Genomic DNA, 27,891 nt, shown 5'->3' with positions numbered 1-27,891 from the left:
AGCAAGCCTAGAGCTCTGGGTCACCATGAATACACCCACATTTATCTGATGGGTGTGAACATTTACAAAAAGGAATTGGTAACTACTGCCACACTGGCTTCTTGAAGCTTACTGTGTCTCCTCCTGGCCCTGTGCTGCAGGATGGCTTTCATATAGCCACCTCTCCATCACTGGTTCTTTCTACTACCTGCTGCCTTCTTTGGGGGGTTCTCATTTCTCAGTGTCTACTTTTAGTCTGGAATTTACTATATTATATTCAAAGCATCTATTCATATTACGTTCTAAGGTCTCCTGTCACTTAAAGAACTATGTCTTATTTCCCCTCTACGCTCCATCACCCAGCCCACTGACTGACATGGAGCATTTATGAAGGAGTGTCTGAACCACACAGAAGAGAACTGATTTGGGCTTTTTATAAGTATACTCAAGAGTAAGTGTTTTCAGAGAAATTTACTGGAGGGAACCAGATTGCTGCCACCAAAAATACCTAAATTCTGCATAGTACAACCAGATAAGACCCAACCTTCCTTCAGATTATCCCAGAAAATTAAACTGTGGACCTGAAAAACCTCTGCATAATTATTATTGATAATATATCTTATAAAGCTAGACATTTTTCAAATTAAAAATATCCCAAAGTATAAGCTAAGAAAATATGGGGCCCTTTCCCAACAGGGCCTTGAGAACATTACTCTATAGTACAGAATACGAGGGGGAACATTAAGAAAAGATGGTAATATCAAATTTGACATTTTATTCAATACTTCAGAATATCCTTTTTTCCAATTCTGTCAACTCCTCACCATCTTAGTATGTACATGATTCACTATATGAGGGTACATCTGCTTTTAGAAGGCTTAATTCTTTGCCAAGAGAAACATGAAACAGTATCTATGATGCTTGCCATTGTGTACACAGTGTCTTTGCACAATGCCTGCCACGTGTCTGAAACTCAATAACTGTTGAATGAATGAATGAACTAGATGCAAATTAATATCAGCAGTTGGGGAATGTCTGCTTTGGAATCATTTAAATTTGTATAACAAAATGATATAAATCCAGATCCAATTAATGGTGCTAAAAGGATCTGTCTTCCACCAAAACGATTTCGATTTTCCAATCCTAGTGAGTATAGACATTAAACTTAGAGGGCTTCCTGCCAGTTTTTCAACTATCTTATTTAGTCCTCCCCTCCCACCCTTCCTTCTACCCCCCCAGCTCTTTCCACTCTTCTGTTCTTCCTCTTACTTTTTCTTAAAAAATCATCTTTATTAAACATGTGTTCGCTTTCATAAATAAATTTGTATTTCTGGACATTTCTTTATTATGAGCTCTTATGAAATCAGGAAGCTCATTTTTGCTTCCTTACTGTAAGCCACACTTATAAAATACACAAGATAATCCTTAGATTTATCTTAAGAGGAGTACATTAACATCAGACTTTGTCAAGCTAGGTTTATCAATGCCACTTTGATTTCTAATCATGGTATATCTTTGCTTCAAAATATCTCTCAATCACTTACTAGTAATTTTTAAAACACAGTACTCTATTACAAAAATAAATCAAGAGGTTGTGCATCTAAATTATAAATCCTGTCCAAGGACAAAAACAAAAGCAAACATTTCACCACTTTTCTTTCCCCAGAATGTAAATATATTTGATCCATGAAGAAAATGGCTAGTGAGTTTAAGGCAAACAAAATAACAGTTCTTTAAAATTAACCACCTCTCAAACTATTCACTTGCTTCTTGAGCTTAGGAGAGGGTCTTATTTTGGTATTCACTTACTATGCCTTTCATTTACAATTTTTAACTTTCTTAGATATTATTTCCCCAAGATTTTTTTTGCTCTCCTGCTCTCCATGATATGTTTCAATCCAATAATACTATTGGACATTTTTGATTTCTTATCTATAATTCCTTTTTCCACCTATACACTCAACTATTTACACGTTTTTCTACCTTTTATATTTATTGTTGCCTGATGCTGTCTCTGAATAATATTTTATCTTTGTGGCTTTTACACTCTCTTTGTCCCCTGGATTTCATTGCTTCTATATTTGTTTTAATATTTGATTATGCTTTTCTATATAATCAACATTGTAGACATATGATGACTGATTTCAGTGCATTTTCACTGAAGAATCCATAGTTCTAGCATTAGATAAAATTATTCTAGATTATAGTAATAAATTAACTGAAGCACATTTTTAGATATAAATTATATGAATGTGTGCATACATACATAGGGATATGTGCTGACTTATACACAGATATTATATAAGTGATGTACCATATGCAACACTTGTCAGGTGCTTCAGTTTATCAAGAACTTTCTTACAAAATGATCTGCTCTTTACAAAAACACTACAAAGTAGGCAAAATATGGATTATGCCCATGTTAGCAATGAAGGAACTCAAGCTTAGGAAAGACTAGTTAAGGTCACACAGATGGTCTGTCAACTGTTATTTGAACTCGGTTTTTCTCTAAGTACAATATTTTCTTCTACTACATTATGTGGCTTATGCGTAAGCTCTCCATACCCATAGAGGCAATCTCTGAATAACAAAACATGTTCAGACTCAGTTGAAGGCTTGCTTATGTAATATAATGTTTAATTGAACACAATCAATCTTTTGCCTTGATATGGGGATTTTTTTATAGGATTTCACCTGCCACTCAATCTCTTTATGACACGAATTGCATAGTCTATTACATACTTAGGAGAAGTCTTATGTTCTATTTATGTGTGGTTCCTTCTTTGTTTCTTTTTCCATTTGTTTTAATCACCAGCTTTCAATTATTTACAAGTGTTGACTAAGAACCTATGATGTGTTAAGAAACTCTCCTGAGAAACACGGAGGATACCATGTAACCCTGCCTGCATCCCTCACTGTGGCTCCCTTTGCTGCAGCCATGCTTACCCTCTCGCTATTCCTAAGCCTGCCAGGCACACTGCTGCCTTCGGACTTTTGCTTGGGAGTTCTTTCCATTTTGCTTGCTCTTTACACAGATACCTGCAAAGTTAACTCCTGCCTGGTTATTTGCTATCTCCTCTGAACTACTTTAGCACTTCACTAGTACTTCTATTAAGGCACATATTCCATTCTACTTTATACTGTATTTATTGCTATATATTAATTTTTCCTAGTAAACTATAAGCCCTCAGGGGGCTATACTGGGAAGAAAGACATGTATTCAAATAACCATATTCGTATAATGCTCATCCTCTTTACAAATCTGATAGCCTAATGTTTTGTACATTACAGGAAATGAATAAATTTATCTTAAATTGAAGCACCAGACGAGGAATAAAAAGTTAATGCTATAGATTAATGTTCCCCAAAGTGTGAGATATGCACCACCTCAACTATAAAGCATGGATACTGCTCTTTCTAATTACACAAAAGAAAAAAGTCTCACTAAGATGCTAATATGTCTTTTTTTTTTTTTTTTTTTTTTTTTGTGGTACGCGGGCCTCTCACGGTTGTGGCCTGTGGCCTCTCCCATTGCGGAGCGCAGGATCCGGACGCGCAGGCCCAGCGGCCATGGCTCACGGGCCCAGCCGCTCTGCGGCATGTGGGATCTTCCCGGACCGGGGCACGAGCCCGTCTCCCCTGCATCGGCAGGCGGACTCAACCACTGCGCCACCAGGGAAGCCCGCTAAAATGTCTTTAATACCTCTACAAACCTTGACAAACTTACTTGTAACAATGAAAGCACAGGTTTCAGACTCACAAACCTTTGCAGGTATGAGTATAGCTAGAATTTTTAAAACATTATTTTGTATTAATTGTATTACTTTTATATTTATCTTATATTTATGATAAGTGATACTGATTGCATACTATGGTTCTGATTATTTTGCTTTTTAAATTAAATATTAAATGCTTACAAACACTAAACATAAGTAACATATAAATAGTAACTATTAAACAAACGCCTGTGTGCCCAACTTAGCTTCCTGTGTGGTCTTCTCAAACCATCTATTATTCTCTGTCTGAATTTGCATTTCCCATATTACTGATGAGGAGTAAACATTTTCACATGTTTACTGGATCTTCATGTTTCCTCTTTGTGAAATGCCTGTTCGTGTTAATTTCATATTTTCTTATTTGGTGATTTGAGTTCTCCTGTTAATTTGTGGCTATTTCTTATCTATTTAGGAAACTAATACTTTTTCCAACTATGTGTGTTATAAATATATTTTATTATCTTTGAGTTCTTATTTTTGCTCACTTTATGGTAACTTTTGGTAAATAGAAGTTATTATTTTTAATGTAGATGAACATATCAATCATTTTATTTGATTTATATTCTCTGGGTCTTATTAGAGAAATCTTTCCCTAATCTAAGGTCATAAAAAATTCTCTGTATTTTTTTCTATGATTTATGGCTTTGTTCTTTCACACATTTTTATACATGTGAGTAGGGGCTCAATTTTATTTTATTTTTCTCTATGGCTAATGAGTTGAATACTCCATTCATTCCCCCACTGAGGTGCAAAGACAGTTCTACTCTATTCAGTCTGATATCTCTTTCGGAGAATCTCTGTTTTGTTCTGTGGACAAATGTCATGTCATCCTAATTACTGCAGATTTATTATAAATTGATTACAGAGTAGGACAAATCCTACCCTGCCTTCTCCTTTTCTTCAAGAGTATCTTTGCTATTCTTGACCTTTTGTTCTTCAGTATACATTTTTGAATCTGCGTGTCAAGTTCCAAAAAAAAATTTTTTTTTAAATACACTTTAAAACCTGTAGAAATTTTCACTAGAATAGCTGTGAGTCCACAGATCAAATTAGGGATAATTGAGAGCTTAACAGTATTGAGTCTTCCTATTCCTGAACAAGTTAAATCTGATAATTTATTTAGGTCTTTAACAATATCTTTTAATAATGTTTTATCATTTTCTCCATAGTCTTGCACACCTTATAAGATTTATTTCTAAGTACCTATTTTTGAGCTTATTATAAATGGAATTATTTTAAAATTCGTATTTTCTAACTTTTTTGGTGATGAATAAAAATCTAATTAACTTGTATGATTTGATTTGGTAGCCAGCAACTTTGCTACAGTTTTATTCATTATAATAGTTTGTCTTTAGATTCTTTGGATTTTGTTTTACAAACAAACATATGACCTCTAAATGACAGTTTAATTTGGTTCTTTTCAATTTCAGTGTTACCTGGTTTTTTATTAGTAAATTCATTTTTATTTTATCTTACATTGTTGGTTAAGTCACCCAGGAAGCCTTATTAGTGATTTTATTATAAAATAATAATTGCATTAAAATTTCGCCACTAATGATGCTGCTTGCTGAAGACAATATTTTAAACAGTCTTTATAAGAGTAAGGAAATTACTGCCTATCCCTAATTAACTGTTCTTTTTGATTACAAAAGTAAGTTGAATTTAGTTTTTTCTGCAACTCTTGAGATAAACATGTAACTTATCTCCTTTAAACTGTTAACGTGGTAAAATTAATTAATTGATTTCCTGAGGTTGAACCCACCTTGTATTCTTATGATAAAATCATTTTGGTTATAGTATAAAAATCTTTTCTTAACAGTGTGAATTTAGTTTGTTTACATTTTGTTTAAAAGTTTAAAATGTAAAATCATGAGTAAAACTGGCCTAAATTTTCCTTTTACATTTTTGTCTGGTTTTGACATCAAGATTATACTAGATTCATTAAATGAACTGGAGTGTTCCCTCTTTTTATACTTTCTGGCACAGCTTTGGAATTATGTGTATGTTCTGGTATTTTCTTTGTGGGAAGGTTTTCAACAATTTATTAACTCTTTAATATTTATGGAATCATTCTACTTCTCTCTTTTTTTCTTGAGCCAGCTTTGGTAACATATCATCCTAAGACTGTTCTCATATAATCAAAATTATCCAGTTATTAGCATAAAGTTCTTCATAGTATTATCTTACTCTTCTTTATTTTGTGTGTTTTTGGTGCATTTTGTACAATTTTTATTGAGAAATAACATATGTATAGTAAACTGCAGTAACCTTAAGAATATGCCTGATTTACGGAATTTTACAAACACCAGTGTAACCACCACATAGATCTAGATATGGCACATTTCTAGAATGTTCCCTTCCACCCTTTCCTAGTTGATACCATGCCAAAGGTAACTATTCTGACTTCGATTATCAGAAATTAGTTTTGCCCATTCTTAAATTTTATATGAATGGAATTGTGTAGTAGTATGTGTGTGGTTCCTTTCTTTCATCATTTTGTGTATGAGTATTCCAGGTTGTTACATAGCGGTAATTCATTCTTCTTTATTTCTGTGTAGTAGTCCATCATATGAAAAATTCATATCACTGTATGAATGTATTTATACATTTATTCTATTTTGACAGACACTGCGACTCCCGCTTAAAGTTTATATGCAAAAGCTACTATGAATATTCTTGTTCATTACTTGTTACACATGTGCATTCATTTCTCTTAGATATAAACCTAGGAATAGACTTGATGGGTCGTAGAGTAGGCTAGTAATCAACTTTAGTATATACTGCCCAACAGTTTTTGAAAGCAGTTATACAAAATTATACTCTCACCAGTAAAGTAAGAGAGTTCCAACTGCTCTTCATTCTTGCAAAAAAGAATTTATGTATTCTTTTTTATTTCAGTCATTCCGATATGAGTAGTGGTTCCCCTACTATCTTTTGAACTTCTGCACATGTGAAGTTATGGCTCCCACTTCATTATTCATATTATTTATTTCTTGTTGTTTTACCCTGATTAATCTCACCAGAAGTTTGTAAACTTTGTTAGTCATTTCAAAAAATTGTTTTACTTTGTTCGCCTCCTTGTTGTTTGTTTTACATTTCATTACTTTTTGCTCTTAGCTTTACTATTTCCTTCGTTTCTATTTTTATGGGTTTGTTTTCTTGTTCTGTTCCTAATGTCTTAAGTTCGATTTTTATCACATTGATATTAAGCTTTTTAAAATTTTCTAATATGTATTTTTATGTCCTAATAACTTTCTCTCTAAATACTGCTTTAATTTATATCTCACAAGTTTTAAAATATAGTTGTCTTTCACTTTGAAGGGTTTTTAATTGCTATTTCCATGCCTTCTTTGTTCCATGGGTGGTTTAAATTTTGAAATTTATGGGGTTTTGGGAACTTCCCTGGTGGTACAGTGGTTAAGGACCCACCTGCCAATGCAGGGGACACGCGTTTGAGCCCTGGTCCGAGAAGATCCCACATGCCGCGGAGCAGCTAAGCCTGTGCACCACAACTACAGAGCCTGTGCTCTAAAGCCCGTGAGCCACAACTACTGAGCCCGTGTGCTGCAACTACTGAAGCCCGTGTGCCTAGAGCCCGTGCTCCACGACAAGAGAAGCCACCACAATGAGAAGCCCACGCACTGCAACAAAGAGTAGCCCCTGCTCGCCACAACTAGAGAAAGCCCATGCGCAACAGCAAAGACCCACCGCAGCCATAAATAAATAAATAAATAAATAAATAAATAATGAATTTATAAAAATAAAATAAAATTTATGGGGTTTAAAAAATATCTTTTTTTATTTATAATGTATTTGTATTGTGGTCAGAAAATGTGATTTGTGAGATCCTAAACTTTTAAATCTGTTGTGAATTATGATAGGAAGAGAGTAAAAGAGATCAGTTAGTTTACAAGGATAAGACTTGCACTGGAGAGAGAACGCAGGAGGTGCAAATAGAAGAGAAAATACAGCACCTCGAGAGTGACCGACTCAAAAGGTTAGGAGACCAGACAAGATTTAGGAGATACAAAGTTTCAGACGAGAATAATTAGGAGAATCATGGAACACAGATAAAAACTGGAGAGAAAAATAAGAAATTATGATTTGATTTGATCAAATGGCTAGCACAATGTTCAACTGGTAATGTCAAACAAGTTAACTGAAAATCTAGGATGGGACTTAACGAGAGGTTACAGGTTGAAATTTGATATTTCACTCATCTGTATGGGATAATAATTCAGCAATAGGAAATGAGGGTAAGGGAAGAAAAATAAGTATTAAAAATAGAACCCTTAGGGCCTCCCTGGTGGCGCAGTGGTTGAGAGTCCGCCTGCCGATGCAGGGGACGCGGGTTCGTGCCCCGGTCCGGGAGGATCCCACGTGCCGCGGAGCCGCTGGGCCCGTGAGCCGTGGCCGTCTCCGCGTCCGGAGCCTGTGCTCCGCAACGGGAGAGGCCACAGCAGAGAGAGGCCCGCGTACCGAAAAAAAAAAAAAAAAAAAAAATAGAACCCTTAAAAACATGCACATTTAAAAGGTGAAAAAATGTGAAAAGGTGAAAAAATATATACAAATAAGGAACTGGCTATTTAGTGTTTTTTAAAGCCTTTACAAGGTTCTCCTAATTAGGCTGTTAAATTTCTAGAAACAGAAAGTACATCTAAAAGAAAACTGCATCTATATTACGCAGAGAGGGGAGCCATCCAGTAATAAGAGATCCAGAATGTAGCTTCCATTTTCTTTCATTATTCAAAAGTACCTTAAGTAGATATTCACTAATCTCTACTTCGATATAATTTCAGCTGAATGTAAAATGCTCCTGCTAAACAGAATTCTACCGCTACAGAGGGTGATTTCAAACTCGTTGGCCTAATACTCAATGGACAAATATGTGCAATTCAAGATTCATGGTGGTATACAAAAATATTCTTACTTTTGAATTCCGCATATTCTAAAAGACACTGTATGCATATGGAAAGCATCAGCAAAAAATCCAGAACTGGAAGTAAGTACAGAAAATCTAGGGATGGTAGTGGTAGCAAATTCAATGTGTGATGCAATGATCAACGCTTGGTGAACATGGGACTAGAGATAATGGATGAGAGGCAGCTGCTTCCATGTTCTACACCCCGATACTTATGGCGGGGGTCATTAACTCCCTGTTCTAGTGCATTGTAGATGCCAAACAAATACTGAGCACAACAATAATAAATCTGAAAGCAGATTAAACTTAGAAAAGCAACTAAGTCTATTTCAAGAACACCTTGAATTTGACAAATCTATTTGGTCATGTAATTTTTCTACTTAATTTTAAGATATTGTTTATTTAGAGGAAACAACTCATTTATTTTTGCTCCTTTAGCTTGGCAAAACTTAATACCAGCAATTTGACATACAAAACCTTTGACATTTTTCTTTCAACCTCATATGGAAATTTTTATTATACAAAACAAAAAAGAACTCTGGAGCTTAAGCATGTCAACAAGTACGTTTCTATTTTCAGTGTAAGAACTATAAAGGAAGAATATTGACTTTGAGACACTTAAAACAGAACTTCACACTGAAGATGATCTCTGAATTGTTAGAACTTTCAAGCCTTTTAGCTTATTTAATATTTTTTAGATCACATCTAATTTTAAAGCATCTCAGTACTTTTGGGTAAACTTATCATCTATGTGTATTAGTTACTAGATATACCTGCAAATACATCCAAAGATGGAGTAATACACTACTTTTGTCATTTTGAAGTACTTACACTATGTTCATTTATTCAATTGATATCTATTAAGCTCTTATGTTAAGCTGTTGGTTGTTCATAGGTGAGAAAGGGGAAGAAGGAGATAAACAAGTAAACAAAAACGACTATTTTGGAAACCAACTTCGGTAAGATTTTCAGGGAAGCTGTCCACCTGACAGCTGAGAAAGAACTGGTGGGGCAGAGAGGCTGGCTCAGAAGTGCAGGCCAAGTGAGGAAGGAGCACATGTGAAGACTCCAAAGCAGAACCCCCCTGCTCCATCCCCCTGGAGGCTGGGAGGCTGGGTGCAGTGCACGAGGAAGAGCCAACAGGGACAAGGTGAGGGCAGCCAGGCCGGCCAGGATATGCATGGTCTCACAAATTGGTGAGAGGTTGGAATTCTACTTGAGTGAAATGGGAAGCCACTGAAGAATTGTATGTGACATCATGAGATTGACATGTCCACAGGCCTCCTTCCCACTTCAGCATGAAGAATGGATGGGAAGCAGGCAGAAGATGAAGGAGAGGACTCTCTCAGGAGACCAGAAATGACAGCAGCCTGGACCACAATGATGGCTTTGGGGATGGAAAGAAGGGGATGGGATACTCACTGGAGGTGGAATCCGCAGAACTTATTAATAGATTAGATGTGTGGAAAGAGGGAAAGGGAGGAATCAGGAGTGATTCCTGGGTTTCTTGCTTGGGTAACTGGGTGTAGGGTAGATCCCTTTACCAAAAATGATGGAAGTTAGGAAAAAGATAGGCTTCAGGAGAGAGAATCAAGAGCTTTTAGTAGGGACACATTACACTCCAGAAGTCTAAAGGAGATACACATGGCAAAGTCAAGCTGTCAGTGGAACACAGTAATCTGGAACTAAGAGGAGATCTAGGCTAGAAACATAAATTTGGGAATTCTTAGCAAAGAAATAGTTGCAGCAACATGAATAGATGAGATGCCTATGGAGAGAGTAGACAGAGAAGTAGAAGAGGACCAAGGATGAGCATTGAAGAATTCCTACACTTTTAGGACAGGCATAGGACGAGACATCTCCAAAGGCAGAAGTAGGAAGAAAACTAACAGCGGGAACTCCATGAAGTCAGAGAGAGGCCGGGCAGGGGAAGAGCTGTCCACCCTACAGAGTGCTACGGAGATGAACCTGGAGACCACTCACAACCTTGGCAGGACAATTACAACTTCCTTGAGAAAGCGGACGTTGAAGTGGAGTGGGATAATAACAGCAGACCCGTACCCGCTCAGAATAGCTAGAACAGCACTTCAACAACAATAAAACAAGATTTGAGTCCAAATGTGGTAAAAGTATAAATAGCAATCCTATTGTTAACACACACAGAAGAACAACACAAATTTGTTTAATACCTTCAGGTTCCAGTCACTGTGTCAGGTGGTTCCTGAATGAAAAAAAGCCAGGCAGCCAGCTGTCCGGCCATACCGCCCTGTATGCGGAAAGGCTCTGCGAGAGCCACCAGCCAAACACAGCACCGAGGCACCTGCCTACGATGGGCCTGGCATTATCATAGGGCTTAGGAATATCAGAGTGAGTAAATTCTTGCCCCAAGGAATTCAGGGGAAGAAAAGAGAAATGTACATAGATGATTATAAAGCACTGTAATAATTTTCATATGAAATTTATAACACATTGTGTAGACAAGGCATTCCAGGAGAAGGCAGATGTTTGTGGTGATAAGCTGGGGTCAGAGGAAGCCTTCCAGAGTTCCTGATCTCCAACTAAAGGGAAAGATGGACAGCCTTAGCAAGATACAGAGGCGGCATGTTGTGTGCGGGTTAATTAAAGCACCTCCAAGAACAGAATAAGCTGAAAGCTAAGGAAAGAGGGAGAAATTTTACCAGGGACCGACAGAGTCTTATATTTCACAATAAAAGGGTTATGATATCATCCTATAGGGATGGAGGTGCAGAGCACTTAAAATGTTCCAAATAGGGAGGGGCACGTTATTCAGGTTTGTGTTTTAGATAGATTGTTCTGGCCGCTGTGTGGGGATGGATCTGAAAGTATTAACACTAAAGTCAGAGGGAACAGTTACGAGGCTGCTTCAGTAGTTTAGTGAAAGATGATCAGAGATTGAACTTAAAATGTGGTAAGAGGATGGAGAAGAGGGGATTGATTCAGAAATACATATGAGTAGAAATCGAGATGGCTGGATGCCCAGCTGGATGTGGAGAAAAAGAAAAGACTAAGAAGATCAATGGATTCACAAGTGAAATAGAATACTTAAGAAAAAAAAAGCAGGTTTGGAGAAAGGATGATGAGTTCTATTTTGGACCCAGTGAGTTTGAAGTTCACGGGAACATGTGAGCGCGTATATATCCAGCAGGCAGCTGTGTGTATGAGTCTGAATTTCAGAGGAGAGGTTTGAGTTAAAGACACCTTTTTTTTTGGAAATAGCCTCACTGAGGTGTAACTCACATGCAAAAAGCCACTAATTTACATCTGGTGAGTATTAGTAAATGTAGTAAATGCATACAGTCTTGTAACCACCAGCATAGTCAAGATACAGAATATTACCATCAGCCCCCATAAGTTCCCTCCTGTCTTTTGGAAACACCATTTGGAGAGTCATCGGTAAAAAAGGTGGTGGTTGAAACCCTGTGGGTGGATGAGGCCACGTGAAGCGGTGGGGTGGGGGTCAGTAGACTGACAGTAGCAATGCGGACACTATCTTGCAGAAGCAGGTAGAGGACAGAGAGGGCTACGGAACATTCAAAGAGGCACGAAGGGAAACAGGAAGGAAGACAGAGGTTCAATTAGGAGGGAATGGCCAACAGTGATAGGTAGAGAAGCAGGTAAACTACGATAAATTCTCTTTAAAAAAAACCGAAAGCATTACATCAGTCCACTAGGTCGGTAGAGACCTTAGAACAGTCAGTTGAGGTGCAGCAATAGAAGCAGAAGATCCCTTGCGGTGGGTGGAGGAAGTGAATGACAAGAGAAAATAAGACTGCAACCCCAGGAGGATTTTATGAAAAGGACAAGGATGAGATTGCAGCTAGAGGAAAGTGCCAGTGGAATTACGAAAAGAGAGTTTTGAGTCTGGAGTTGGGAGACCTGGATTCTTGGAGTCTCTTGTCTACCACTTATTAACTGTGTGACCTTAGATCGATCTCAATTTATGTGGGTCTGTTTTGTTGTCTGTAAAATAAGGCAGCTTAATCAGATGATCTCCACTGTCCCTTCTAGATTTGATTCTGTGGCACCGTACAGGCATCTAGAAACATGGAGATAATCTGTAACCCTTGCAAGAGCAATTTCAACAGAATTGTGGGAATGATGTGAATTGAAATGTGAATATATAATCCCTCAGAGAAATCTGGATATGAAGGATCTTAAGGAAGCCATGGCAGATGGACACATGCTTCCAATATCATCATGAGACAACATTTTGAGGTCCATATAGAGCAGCGCCTGACCAGGGAGCCAAGCCAATGTCAACGAACTCCAAAAGAAGAACTAACATTTATTCCACACATAGTAAATGTCAGTAAGTCTGTGAGGTGTTTCACGTGTGGAAAAAGCTAGATGTCCAGTGTTCTTTCTCTCTCAAATTCTCTCTACCATTTATGGAATCACTGCAGGTACAAATTTATATCATAGTCAACCTTTGAGGAGGAAACAGAAATGATTAGGTTCCCCCAAATATTTTATTCAAAACAAAGTCTCCATGGCAAATTTAGATGAATAATTATAGAATTTTGGTACAAAGAGAACATTTTTCACAAATGCAGAAATCAGCATGCAGAAGAAATGAGAGTTCAAATTCAGATCTTCTGTCTTCAATTCCAAATTCCTCCATCATATAACAGCTACCTAATGTTATTCTTCTTTAATTGTCATATGCCTAGGCTTTCATCTATTTCTTGGATTATATGGGTTTATATAGTACTTATCCTTCCCTAGATTATATCTTAATCCCTCTTAAATAGGTACTCTAGTCTCGACCGAGTAACATTCTTTTCAGTCTTTGAAAGATGCATTCCAGCATCTATCGATACCCTTATGTGACTGTGAGTCATAGCCCAGAAAAATCTAATCTGGTTCTTGACAACATCTAGGTACTCAGGTTTTATTCTCTTCTTTTCTCTTCTGAAGCCTCAATCCTCAGCAGGAAGAAGAGATGAAAATACCACCTACATTGCTAAGTCCTTCCGTTCCTACCTAGGACATCTAAGTCAATGGACATACATGTGATACTTCTTTTTTGTGATAAAGTTTAGTCCCACATGGCATGCCTGTCTTTTGGCAAAGTCTTATGTAATAACTTTGCCTTTACTTCCACTGGTGAAAAATTTACACAATACTCACAATGAGAGGTCATAGAAGCTTAACTTGGCTAACAAAAAATGGGAACAAATTAATATTATATGTCTTTTTCTTGCTGATGCATTCTTTTTAGGCTCCTTTTCATAAAACTTTACATATGTTTAGATAATTTTCTGTGTCAAGTCCAAATAGTATGGTCTACTTTACATTTTTCATGGTAGCAAGAATCAGAAAGGAAGTGGGCACATACAATTTTATGACAAATAGTATAATAAAGAAAAAATTGTAACAATGGTGAAAATGTTGAATAGATTAGCGTACTGTTAAGGCACAAAGAAAAAACGTACAACTGAATCTTCATATCTGGTCAGTTAGGGACACTGCTACAGGTTACTAATCAGATTTAACAAGGAGGTACTCTTTTGCATGGAGTCATTTTTAACCCTCAGTAGCACTGCTTAAAAAACACTATTGTAAGAACTAAAATTAAAAAGTACTTTAAAGTATTTTATATATTATTTTATGTAAGTGAAGCATATAGTTAAGCTTTATAAATTATCATTAAGATTTTAGGTATAATTGAAGACTTGACCATCCCTTAAAGATAAATTTTCCTAATCAACTCTAACCAAATTAACAGATAAAGACTATCCACATGTCCTCCTTCATTACTAAAATATTTCACCTCAAATAGTATTATAATATAGCGCAATTTAGAAATATCAGAAAATCTAAACCATGAACAGATAAGAAGAAACAGGCATTTGCCTCTCCATAAACAATCTACTAAGACACAAAAGCTAGATTTTGCTTGGTTTTAAATGCACACATACTACCACAGTCACAAACACACACACACACACAGATTCATTTTAAACACCTTTCATATACTATTTAAATTAAACCTGAATATAAAAACTCTTCTATATATGTTAAGCATAACAAGACAAAAGAGAGGAATAATTTTCTGCATAAACTTTTTAAGAATTCTTGTTCAAAAGCATTTAAAAATAAAACATTTGGGGGAGATTTGGGGAAATCTGAATATAGACATAGATGACAGTATGGATTTATTTAATTTCTTTAGCTGGTTTCAATAATTGCCCGAGCTAGTGATATTGTGGCTAAATAGGAAACTGCCCTTTTCCTTAGTAGATATGTTATCTACAACTTACTTTCATGTAGCTCAGGTTAATTAAAAAGGTTGCAAAGAGAGAGAAAAATGTAACAAAATGTTCATATCTGATAAACTTGTGACATGGATACACGGACACATACATATGTTCACTGTGTTATCCCTTTAACTTTTCTATAAGTTTAAATATTTTTGAGATAAAAAGTTGGAAAAAGTAATTCATTTCATATGATTACAACTAGAAATATTTGTTTCAAAAGAAATGATCTGATCCAACACATGAGTCATGAACCACTATCAAAACAACATTCTTCCAGTTTGAAAGGATTTCGTTTATTTAAATGAGATAAAGGTGCAGATTTACTTGAGGAGGAGAGAAGGGAAGGCAGCTTCAAAGTTTGGGAGTTTGCCTGTCACACAGATGCACATTTCAGGAGGATGGGCTCTTCGTTTCTCTTCTCAGCTTTCCCCTACCAGCTGAGTGATGTCTATCTGCAGGGAGATGCAGGGGGACCTTGGAGAGGCTGTGAGTGCAGAGACAAGATAAGGAAAAAGCAGTGACCCCAGACTGAAGGGAGATAGGTCTCCCTGGGGTTTTCATTTGGATGGATCTCCAGATAGGGACAGGTAGGGGAGGGGAGAGAGCTATTAGAAACCAGGTGATAAAGCATAAAGAAATTATAATAAAATGAGCCATCCTCTGCTCAGCTTCAAGGAATGATGACTTACAAAACTATTTCACTGTAAATGAACTTGTTTTTCAGACTCATTACGGGAAAAAAGACATGAAATGATTCTTCAACTAAGGAAAAAAAACCAAAACAGGTTCACTTTGAAACCCAAACCCACAGAGCAAATACTTGGGGAGAGTGCCTTTAAAAGGAATGTTGGCCATGTGGTGCTTAATAAATGTAGGGGCTTTTTTTTTTTTTTTTTTTTGCGGTATGCGGGCCTCTCACTGTTGTGTCCTCTCCTGTTGCGGAGCGCAGGCTCAGTTGCCATGGCTCACGGGCCCAGCCGGTGCACGGCATGTGGGATCTTCCCGAACCGGGGCACGAACCCGTGTCCCCTGCATTGGCAGGCGGATTCTCAACCACTGCGCCACCAGGGAAGCCCAAATGTAGGGGCTTTTAAAAAACCCTGTTGTAAGAAACATCCTCTTCGGTACACAGAAGACAAAGAGAAACAGTGAGTGTTGACAACACGGTATTAAAAAGGCACCCCTACCCACTTTGTTATCCACAAATATATATATTCTTTTTAATTTACTCTAAGCCAGAGTGTTGGCTCATAGCATCTTACTTTTATGTCATTATCTCTCTGCCATACACACAAGTCATAGCTGGGGATTTCAACTCGCAGTGAAGCTGCACACTGAGATTCCAGATCTCAGGTAGTGTTGGCATGAGTGCAGGTCTCTTCAGTCATAGAGAAGACAATATCCTAGGGAGTCTGGAATTAGTCCTATCTTGCACCATTCAAGCCAAAATGCTGCTTTATCAAGAAGCAAGTAATTGCTAGCTAATGGCTATGGGGGAAAAACACCACTGCATTTGGATCCAAGCATCTCTCGGCACCTGACAATAAATAAAGCTGAGCAAAGTGCAAACGTAACGTGGAGACAAGATTCTCGAGGAGGTTAGAGAGCAAACATTAAAAAGGCGAGTTTACCTCATCCGACTGGGAGGGGCTGATTCTGGGCATGGGCGATACTTGCGGCGTTTTCAACTGTGTGCTGTTGCCGTCTGGCACCAGCTCTCGGTGGACCGTTTGGATGTGGTTCTGGAGTTCACTTTCAGACTCAAACTTAACGTTGCAGCTGGAACAGCGCGTCTTCAGCGCCCCAGCCTTGCCCTTACCCTCCATGGCACTCAGGTTCTCATTCTGGCCCAGGCCTGGTCTACTCGTGCCGGGAGGGATGCTGATACCCGGGCTGCCGCTCTTACTGAGATTCACGCAGCCGGCACACAGACCATATGGCAGGCCGTTGATGTCAAGTTTCACCAGATCTTGCTTGGAACGGAATTCCTTGAGGCAGGACGCGCACTTGTACAGTTTGGGGACATGCTGGCCACGCCCCGTGGGCTGGACCGCAGACCCGTTGCCCGTCTTTTGCATGTGGAACGTCCCGTGGATTTTGAGTTCTAAGGTGGAGGTCACCGTCTGCATGCAGACCACACAGCGAAATCCCGTCAGGGAATTCCTCAGGTCGGGGTGCATTTGGCAATGCTCTAGAAACTCCTCTTCGCTCTGGAGCGGCATCTTGCAGATGCGGCAGTTTCCCGTATCGAGGCTCTTACTGTGCGTGACTTTGTGTTCGGTCAGAGTCAAGAGCGAGGGGAAGCGCTCCCCACAGATGGGGCACATGTAGTGTTTGACAGGGCCAAGGTGGGTCTGCATGTGTTCCCGGAGGCCGTTTTCCGAGAAGAAGGTTCGAGAGCACACGTTGCACTTGTAGTTGCCCTTGATGAGCTCAGCTTTTTTCTTCACGATGGCGCTCTCCCCGGGTCGGATGTTGTGGTCCCGCAGCTGGTGGTTCTGCAGCAGCGTCTCCATGGTGTAGGCCGCCCCGCAGATGTCGCAGCCGTACATGGGCTCCGAGGTGTCCACGTCCTCCTCGCTCCCGTCGTGGCTGTTGTGGGAGCCCTGGCTGTCGGTCAGCAGGGTCTGCAGCTCCGCCTCCTCCTTCTGTACCTGTTCCGAGGCCCCGTTGGCGCCGCAGCTGGGCGTCTTGGCGTCGAACACGCAGTGCTTCTCCCGCAGGTGCTTCTCCAGCAGGATGATGGCGTGGAAGGCTTTGCTGCAGAACTTGCAGTTGTACTTCTTGCTGTGGGTGGTGATGTGGCACTGCAGCTCCACCTCGGTGCCGAAGGACTCGCCGCAGAAGATGCACTTGTGCACTTTGCCCTGGTTCTCCAGGTGGTTGTGCTTCACGTGCAGCTGCAGGTCTGTCTCGTTGCGGAAGTCCCAGTTGCAGGACGTGCAGCGGTAGACTTTCTTCTCGTTACTGTGCTTCACGGCCAAGTGGAGCTGAATGGAGACCTTCGAGTCGAAAACTTCTTGACAGAGGGTGCAGCGGAAGAAGACGAAGGTGTGCATGTCCAGCAGGTGTTTCTGAAGGTCGTCCACCGACGTGAACTGCTTGTCGCAACTCTCGCAGATGTAGTACGTGGAGGTGATCATAAAATGAATGGTGACGTGCTTCAGCAGGGATTCTTGGTTGGGGAACTCCTTGTTGCACTGAGGACAGGTCAGTTTCGGAAGCACGGTGTCGAGATGAGTTTTCAGGTGAGTCTGAAAGCCGTCCAGGGACGTGTACTTAGCACCACACTGATTACAGATATACTCTCCCGCCGGCCGCGCAGGCGCACCTCCAACCGCCTGCATCATCTTAAGAGATGTCTGCTCTATGGCCACAGGAGAGAGGGGGCTCAAGGCCCTGGATTTCTTCCCGTTGTGAATATAATTCAGGGCCAAGGGAATGTTTTTATGATTCTCTTTGATGTGCTTGTTCAGTTTAAGAACGCTGTTGAATATTGGAGAATTTGTACAATAGGAGCAAGAATAGACTTCTACGACTGGTTCTTTTGGAGTCCCAAGCACAGGAGACCCAAATCGGGAGCCACTGAGGTCACAGTGGACCTGCCTTATATGCTCTTCGAGGGAAGAGTCAGTGAGGAACCCCATGTAGCAATGGGGACAGAAAAAAGCGTTGCTGTCCTTAGCCGCAGGGTTGGCAAATCCGTGAGAACATCGGATGTGTTCCTGAAGGGTGTTGAGGTCATTGACAACTTCGGAGCAGAAGTTGCACTGGTAGACTATGGCAGGCATGGCGGAAACGATCAGACCTGGGTCCTGAGCTTCGTGCACTTGCTTAAGATGTTCATTGAGGTTATAGAGGGAGGGCAATACCTCCAAGCAATACTGACAAATGTGGGCCTGCTCTGGCTTATCTAAATGCATAGTTTTCAGGTGAATCTGCAGAACCGCCAGACTCGAAAACAACTGCTTGTTGCAGTAAATACAGCTGTAGGTGACTTTTGCCTGTTTACTCGAGGGGATGGTCATGTCCGGGGTTTGCTGAGAGGCCCGCTTCCTCCCTCGACTCTTGGGGATCGGCGGGGCGGCTTCCACCATGGTCGAGCTGTCCACCGAGAGGTTGGAGTCCGGAGTCGTGCTGGACACGGAGGTATAGCCCACCGTGACCAGGGAAGGGCTGTTGCTGTGGTTGCACGACTCCGGTTGCTGGTGACTGTCCATGTGGCTGTACAGTTCCTCGACGGTGTGGAAACTCTCAGAGCAGATGGTGCAGGAGTTCTTCTTCTCCCCGCCGTGCATCTGCTCCATGTGGTTCATCAGGGAGGTCTCCTCCACAAAGAGCTCGTGGCAGTAGACACACTGGAGGGCCGCCCGGTCCTCGTTCGGGGAGCACTCGGGGTGGCTCTCTGCGATGTGCTTCTGGAGGTCTTCCGGGAAGTCGAAGCCTTCCTCGCACTGACTGCACTTCTGAGTGTCCTTCATCTTCCAGTCCTCCATCCTGGAACCAGACTGGGAGCCGTCCTTGTTCCTTTCGTGAACCTGCATGTGTCCGTGTAAGGAACTAGAGGACAGGAACCCACGGCGACAAATGGCACATTTATATGGCTTGTTGGACGTGTGAGTCTTTAAGTGGATCTTCAGGTGATCACTTCTGGAGAATGCGGCATCGCATTCGCTGCAGTGGTACTTCTTGTCCCCAGTGTGGAGTTTGATGTGGCGATCTCGGCTCCGCTTGTGTTTGAACAGCCTACTGCAGTAAGTGCATTTGAAAGGCAGCTTGTCGCTGTGACTCTGCTCATGGTGCTTTAGGTAGCTGAGACGGCTGAACGACTTGTCACAGAATTGGCATGGATAAGGGAGTCCAGGGCCACCTTCTTCCTCTCCAAAATCACAACCTTCTCCGTGGCTGGGGGAAGTCTGGTCCTTGCTCGAAGGTGAGGAAGCTGGCCAGGAGCAAGTGGGGTCATCTTCCACATCCACTCCATCTGCAACAAAAAGCATCGGAACATTTCATTTTCCATGTTGAGAGTTCACGAGTGAGTTTACTGTACCACCGTGGGTGTACTGTACACAGGGTGAGACCAACGAGAACCTTTCAGGTAAAAAAAAAAAAAAAAAAAAAAGGAGAGAATATTTGAGTGGAACACTTTCAAATCTGAGCCCCAAGCTTTTATTCTACATTTACTTTTCACTGGATTGTAAAATATAAAAAGATATTAAATAGTTCTGTGCCTAAATTACCCTTTTATTACTTTTTATCATTCTTCTTTAGAAGCAAGGTATGTATTATGCATTGACAATTTTATTAAAATGCAGATTTTAATATATTTAATGTTTCTTTTGTGTTCATTCTAAAATGATTTGCATATTTTGTGAGCATCTAAAAGACCAAATGAAAAGAGGAAATATTACAGGAATGATTTAAAATTAATGCAGTCAACCCAGATATCTAATATTTAATAAAATATTCCCTCTGAATTTTGCTTGTTTTTATATAAAAAGGCAATTCTGAAGACCAAAATCTTTTATGGGTTTCTTATTGATACAGACCTTATTGCATGCAGCAAAAAAATATTAAAAAGTAAGCACATGAAAGAAGACAGAAAACACAATAATAATTATGTCTTCTGTAATAAAAGACAACCAGGATTTCTTCAATAACTCTAAGATTCAAATAGCATAGGTCAGAAAATGGATTATTAGATGTTAGAAGGGTACTGCTAGATATTACATGTAGCTAGGATCAGCCAGGATCAAGAAAAAAATGAGTTTCACAAGGGCCAGATTGTAATAGTGTATTTTGTTTGGAAAGTTCAAGAGGTGGCCCACCATTTCTTCCTTTTGCAAAAGCTTCAGCAGCATGAACTTCCTTAGCCAAACAGGACCTGCACTTTGAGGTGAGCAGAGACAAAGCAACTTGTGAAAAACTGGAAACAGGAAAAGTGATAAATGATTATGCTAAATGCTGAAAGATTTATGGGTAACAAAGAGAAGACAAACAAGCCTGAAAGCCAGATATAACCTTAGCAAGTTATCCATAAAGTAATTCTACTTTATATTAGGTGGTTTTTTAACCATGTTTGTAGCTAGTGTACACTCTTACTTCTGTCACTTTCTTAATATTCAAGTGGAAAATGAGACCTTCTCAAGTAGGTTGTAAAATCTCTTTCTGGCTTTTCAAAACAATCTATCATTCAGAATCGGAAGACATTGTAAAAGCTTTTCACTCTCTGAAGGAGCAAGATTTTTCATAAAGGCAGACAAGTAAAGACCATGGAATGTGCCTGGTGGAGACAGTGATTCTATTGAATAATAGGTTCAGTTAGAATATTATTGGGGTATTCTAATAAGATGCAATTAGAATACGATCAAATACATTTTAAAATTCTTCAAAGCTAAAGTTCACTAGCAAGCTATATTATTAACATAAAAGTAGAAACTGGCAAGCATTATGTAAACAAATTCCACGTCTGCTTTCTTTAAGGTAACAAGATTTTACTAGATTATCAACCTCTTGCTTATCCACAGGAAACAGATGAGGATCATTCCTTTCCTGCATCTAGAAACTGATGACAACACCATCTCAGTATCAATGCCAGATGGCAACCATCTAACTCTGAGAAAACAACCAAACACTATTCCTGGATCCCTGCCCACTGCAACAGAGCTTCGCAATACAAGTTGAAAAACCACATGATTTTGCATCCTCATTTATATACGTCTATAACCTAACATGTTTCCAGCATAAGAAAGAGTCTGACAATTGTGGGTGTGATTTCAATTTAAAGGTGAATACACGTAAAGAATATATGCAGATAAACTCATCACCCAACATACAGAGAAACAATTTTGAAAACTTAAAAACAAAGACAACTTCAATGATGGTCTAGCTTTTCCCTTAAAAAACATAAGCCACCTAAAGCTGGTAGCCTTAAAACAAACCAAAGTTTTGAAATATTTCCCCTAATTAAAAAGTTGACTCTCTATTAAATTTGCTCAGCATTCTAGGAAGAAAATCTACCACTTTTCACACATTCCTTCTTTAGGCTTACATCCTGTTGTTTCACTTAAAAATACTTTCAAACACATCATCTTATTTGTACAGTTGGGGAAAACAGTGAATCAGAATTTGTCATGCATCTAGACTGAAAGAATAGAACTACTGAGCCTGAAAATTTAGCAAGTGAATTTATTATTAAATTGCAGATTATGCCCAGGCATGATATAGTATTATACAAATGCACCAAGAATTATAGAGCAATAGACCATGATAAACATGACACCATGCTTAAGTCAGGTTCTTGTCTGTGGGCCATGCCTGACTATACCTCTTACATAACTGTTCTCCTAAGCTTATAAATTTCAAATATAGTCAAGTGAGCTGAGGGTCAGGATCAAGTTTTTACTCAAAGCAAGATTCAAGGGAGCTAGAAACCTTCTCTTCACTCTCTCTCTCTCCTGTTCCTATTACTTGGTCTTGGGAAAAAGAGGACGTGATAATCAAAGATGATGTGTCTTTGTAACTGAGATACACGGAAATCACCTACCAGCTTCCTGAGGCTGAGGGATTGAGGACACTCAGCAGAAGTAAAAAGTTTGATCAGGGAATGCTTCTTTTAGAAAAATAAGCAAAGGTTTCACGAAAGGCTGATTTCTGTTTTAAAATCGAAATTGTAAAACATTCCTTTGCTAGTGTTATAAGTGGGCCTCTTCTCCCTGGGATGCACAAGGAACTCACTGACAAGACTCCCAGGGGCGTTGAATCTCCCCAGACTTTTGTGGTGTGGTGGTGGCGCCAACATTCTCCGAGGTCTACCTAAGTCTTTGAAAGCTACTCGTCCCCATTACCTTAAGCTTTTTGGCATTCACAACACAAACTATGTTTAAATGGCTAATACAGACTTAAACAACTTCAATTTCTTTTTTTTTTTTTTTCATCTGGAAGAAACTATGGAGGATTCTTTCAACTCCCATTACTGAGTCAACTTGGACTTTTTTACCCTTCGACACTCACTAAGTGCTACTTCTTACAGAAGTGTGTTTCTGTGTTATGGCACGTTTTCTGCATTTCAATGTGAAGTACTTAACGTGTCCATGTTAAATTTTAATTTTTTTAGCATCAGTCACTTCACACTAGCTGACTCTCAGCTCTTACAACGGGAAGAAGAAGAAAAACAACAACAACAACAGAAAACTTTGCAGGAAGCCAGCTCCGTGGCCTAAAAGTCTATTTAAAGATGCAAATGTGTCTGCATAGTTAGTGCAGATGTTTTTTTACAGCAACTGTACTTGCTGAGTCTCACCATTTCCATAAAGCACATTAAAACAAGTGTGTGAACACTCGGAGATGAAAGTCTCGAACACTCCTGAGACTTTCAGTGGAAAGGAGAGCCGCCTGACTTTTCTCCAAGCAGACAGGAATGCCCATGATTCAGCAGCCTGAGTAAATAAAAGAGGTCCTTATTTCCTAATTTTGCTGGCTGGCCACACTGCAGCAGCCTCTGTGCTCCTGCCAAAGGGGATGCAGAACTGGAACTACACCTAGCAGCTGAAGGCCTGTCTTTGTTAGCCAGCCAGGCTTTCCCGGCCATCTTCTGGCAACAAAACTGCCATATCCTGCAAGGAAGACCTCCATCTCGGGCTTGATGGTACTCTAGTCTGCCTGAAAGGACGAAACAACAGATTTTGCTGGGTCTAGGTCGGAGGATGACAGCTGGAAACTCAGTTAGCGGCAGAGCAACACCTGTTCGGTCATATTTATGGGGGAAAGTGCTCACTAACAGAAAAGTGAAGTCATACTAGAAGGAGGGATTGTGCAGAAAAAAAAAAAAAGACACCAGAGCACAAAGTACCTCTGTGACATGAGCCATCGCCCCTCATGTCCCAACCTTGGAGGAGAGAGCAAAGATTGGCTATGATTTTACCCTGGCTACTGGGGGATGGACAGACGAACACACCCTGGGAAGGGCTGATGGGTTGCCAAATGGGGGTCTGATAATGTCCATCTACAGCCTGTCATTGTGGAAGAAAAGTGCTGAGGGTCTGGCCATTCTTTGGCTTTCAAATCCAACTGAAGTAGCCAATAAAAAAATAAGGTCAAAGAAGGAGGAAGAGAAGATGCACAGGAAGGTTTAGGGCGATGCTAAAGCTTTTTATTTTTGCACCATAAAGCATGTCTTAGTCTTAGGGTAAAGTACATGCTTCTAGAGGGCAGGGACCGAGCCTAATTTTAGAACGCTGACTCCAACAATACGGGCAATCCTGAAATTATTAAGGAGAAAGTCAAGTAACAAAGTGGACTGACTCACTGTACATGTTAAAGAAGTGATCCAAATCTCTGAAGTTATGGAAACTTCCAATACATTTAGTTCTTCGTAGGGCTGGGCTGACGAGAAGCTGGCTTACTCATGTCCTTTTGCTACCTGAGCTCATTCATTGTAAAGGCAGAGTACTCACTAAACCACCCTTGGGGACTCAGTATCATGGGTGTGCAAGTGCCACACAGCAAGATTTCTTTAACAGGGATAGGATTTACATCACTGGTTACTTTTCAAGTGAGGAAAAGCAGCCCGAATACTGACAGCTCTGGTACCTCTCTTTTCGAAGAGCAATAACTCAGAATGAGAACTAAAAGTCAGGAGTCCGGAGTTTTATTTCTAGCTTCATAACTGACTTAAGAGAGTGACCTGGCCAAGTCATTTAATCTGCCCCTACCTAGGTATTTCACCTGCAATATGAAGATAATAATTCTCGCTACTTACCCTCTGGGGTGTTACAAAGATTAGTGAATATTTCTAGGGCACCTATCATCGCTGAAGGAAAAGCTGCATATGTAAACAAGAAGACTTATATGTATTGCATGTATTTACGTTTTCACATGTAAGCTTCTTAATGTGTACAGTATAAACATATTTTAACATTTTCTTTTCTTTAATTGAACCACTGGAATATCAGCTTTAGAGACTGGCCCAAATAGTGCCTTAAACATTCACAGTTGTATATTCAGCCACCAAGAAAATAAAATATAAATTGTTGGTGTTATCTAAAAGTTAATGGACTATAAATCCAAGTATTAAATTATTATACATATGATAGAATCTTGGGTCTTTACAGACAGATAACCTTGGAACAAGCATTTTGCTATGTAATTCCGAAGCCAAGTGTGGACTTTGGAAATTACCTCTCTTATCCATAAAACACTAGCAGTGCAATCACTGCGTTATTTAACATAAAAATAAGTTCATTTAGTAGATGATTTTTTTTAAGCGTAGGACAGTAGGTGAAAGCATGAGACCAAAGCAAATTTCTAGGTTATTTCCTCCATTGGCTGAAAATGGTTCTCTCTCTACCAGCATGCTCTAGGAGCAGTTCTGAACTTTCATACTAGAGTTCATAGTCCTTTTTCTACTCATTAACTTAAGACACCTTAAGACAGTTAAACTGAGAATCTTGAGGGAAATATACAGGTATGCACAAAGGCTGAGAGAAGTTAGGTGCTATCAAGAGAGAACAATATATTGAAATGAGTGTTTAATAGACACAGGTAACAAGGGTATCTGTCATGTTAACCCAGAGCCATCACAGTAACAGCTCTCATCAACAAGCATCATCATATTTAAAATCATCTCACCACATTGCACAATACATTTTAAAGCAATGATCTAAATTGCTGAAGGATATGGTCACTCTAAATAAATCATTATGCATTATTACACAATTGTTTCCTTTCATTCTCAACAGAAGTGTCAACAGTTTTAGAAAGGCTGCAACTTTAATAATATAGCTATCATACTTTTTAAAAACATCAACAGTCCCACATTAAATTCACTCCTTTGTCATGTAACTTATTTAACTACTTGAAAAGGAGTGTTCTTTACTGGGTGTTCAAAAGAGAAAAGTGAACTTTAAAATTACTTATAATTCACAGATGCTTTTAAATTCTGTAATATGACAAACTGTTCTGGAAGGACCAATTAAATGCATTAACAGTTAGGTTATGAGGGAAAAGGGTGGTCACTCATTAATGATAGCAGCTGTGGGAGCAGGAGTTGGAGAAGCACATTTTTTAACACAGTCAAGATGAATTCCAGATATCAGAGCTCAGAGGTTATTTTTTTTTTTCCTCTCAATACTCCCTAACAAGAAAGAGGCTCACTTTCCCCAACAATCCTTTAATGCTTTGGATGAGCCAAAGAGATAAGTTGGTATCACCCCTGCGCTGTCCTCCTTCGGTAATCCTGGGCTTTATATCCAAGCTGTCTCTTTCACCAGACACAGTTCTGTTACGTGTGCGGAGCAGTACAAATGTTTTGCTTGCTGTTGCTTAAAGTTCACTTGAACAGACGGAGCTCAATGAATTCCATCTTCCGCCGCCAAATTAAACAGAAAACAGTGCATTCTTAAGCAGTTCACACTTAACTCCACCTCTCAAATCAGAGGAAAAAGCTGACGTGAAACCAGTTAAAGAACAGTCATCGTCTCTCTCACGGAAACTGAGACGTGTTTCTGAAGCCAGACAGAAGGAAAAGCGGTTTCCAGTTACGGGGAGGTGGGGGGTGGTGAGCACGGCTTTGCTGTTTCCATCTTTTGGCTCCCTTAAAAATATATATAACTAATGATAAGCACCAACCTCTTGGCGTTCAGTAATTGGCAATCATATGCTACACATCTGTTTACAGTGCTGTGGCTGTGAGCGTTCTACATCATTTAATGTATTTATCCTCCTTTAATAATGACAGCCATAATCACGGTGAATTTCCCAAGTCTGTTTTCTTTTTATCTCAACTATTTTGAGTTAGAAGGCGTGTTTTCGTTACTTAGAAGTCTTGCATTTATATATGACCTCATACCACAAAGAATTTGAAGCACTTCTTCATTGCTTATTTCATTTATTCATTTATATAACCAACATTTATTAAACACCTACTATGTGTTTAGGTCTGATAACTAGCTTATGAACTCTAGAAATTACTATTTTTTTTTAATAAAGTCTTGGCCTCCTTGTCTATAATATTAGAAAAATTCCAGCCTTCCCCAGAGTTGATATAATAAGAATCAAACACGACATTGTATGAAAGAGCTTTCTGAACTGCTACAATATAAACATGCACTAAATTATTACTACTACTCTAAAAGTCAAAGTTACCGTTAGGTTATAACTGGCAAATGTGAAAACATTACAGAGGAATAAAAATTAACTATAATTTAGTGGTTGCTGTCTTCATATTGAAATTCTAAGAATTTTAAAGGACTTAAAAGGCGTTTTTGTTTAAAAATAAGAAATAGGACTTGAGTTCCCTGGCGGTCCAGTGGTTAGGACTCTGTGCGTTCACTGCCGAGGGCCTGGGTTCAATCTCTGGTCAGGGAACTAAAATCCCACCAGCCATGTGGCCAAAAATTAAATAAAAAATAAACCAAAATACCAAAAAAAAATCTGAACGCTAAAGTAGTTACCTTGAAAATCAATGTGCAGGAGCTCATTCTTTAATAGCAGCACACACTGGCAAGCTGTGATTAATTCATTAGTGGAATAAAATCCCCACAATGGGATGGCTTGCGTTCAAAATCTTGAAGCCACATCCCATAGTTCTGACTCCAGCCCAATATCTCACTATTTTACCTGTTTAGAAATTTCTCGAGGGCAAATTCTACTTTGCTTCAAAATCCTTTGCTCTAGTGTGAAATATACCCATTAAGCTTTGAAAATATAGCCACACCTTTTGAAATATACTCAGCAAATTTCTCAGTGCTACCATGTTAATCATTAGTAATTTTAAATTAACCTCTTCACTGGGGTAGCATAACATAAAAGGGATTCTTCCACTAAGAAAACTAAGTTTGAAAATGGCTTGATTAGTGAATGATGGGCCTCAGAAAAATCATTCCACCGTGTTAATGGTTTTTCGAAGAATTGCCCTACACACTAGAATTTT

General features: G+C 39.3%; 1 protein-coding gene across 5 annotated transcripts in view; it reads right to left on the bottom strand.

Annotated features, from left to right (window-relative positions):
• The window catches only part of ZNF521 (zinc finger protein 521), a 279,725-nt gene that overhangs the window by 143,788 nt on the left and 108,046 nt on the right, over positions 1-27,891 (bottom strand). For all 5 annotated transcript variants that reach the window (XM_059039727.2, XM_059039728.2, XM_067014909.1 and 2 more), the window contains one exon: positions 16,592-19,944. In XM_059039727.2, coding sequence (XP_058895710.1) covers positions 16,592-19,944 — 3,353 coding nt within the window. The remainder of the gene's footprint in view (positions 1-16,591; positions 19,945-27,891) is intronic.

The sequence above is a fragment of the Kogia breviceps genome, chromosome 15 (assembly GCF_026419965.1).
Source record: "Kogia breviceps isolate mKogBre1 chromosome 15, mKogBre1 haplotype 1, whole genome shotgun sequence".
Taxonomy (NCBI): Eukaryota; Metazoa; Chordata; class Mammalia; order Artiodactyla; family Physeteridae; genus Kogia; species Kogia breviceps.
The sequence above is the reverse complement of the archived record's forward strand: the minus strand, read 5'-3'. Positions and strand labels throughout refer to the sequence as shown.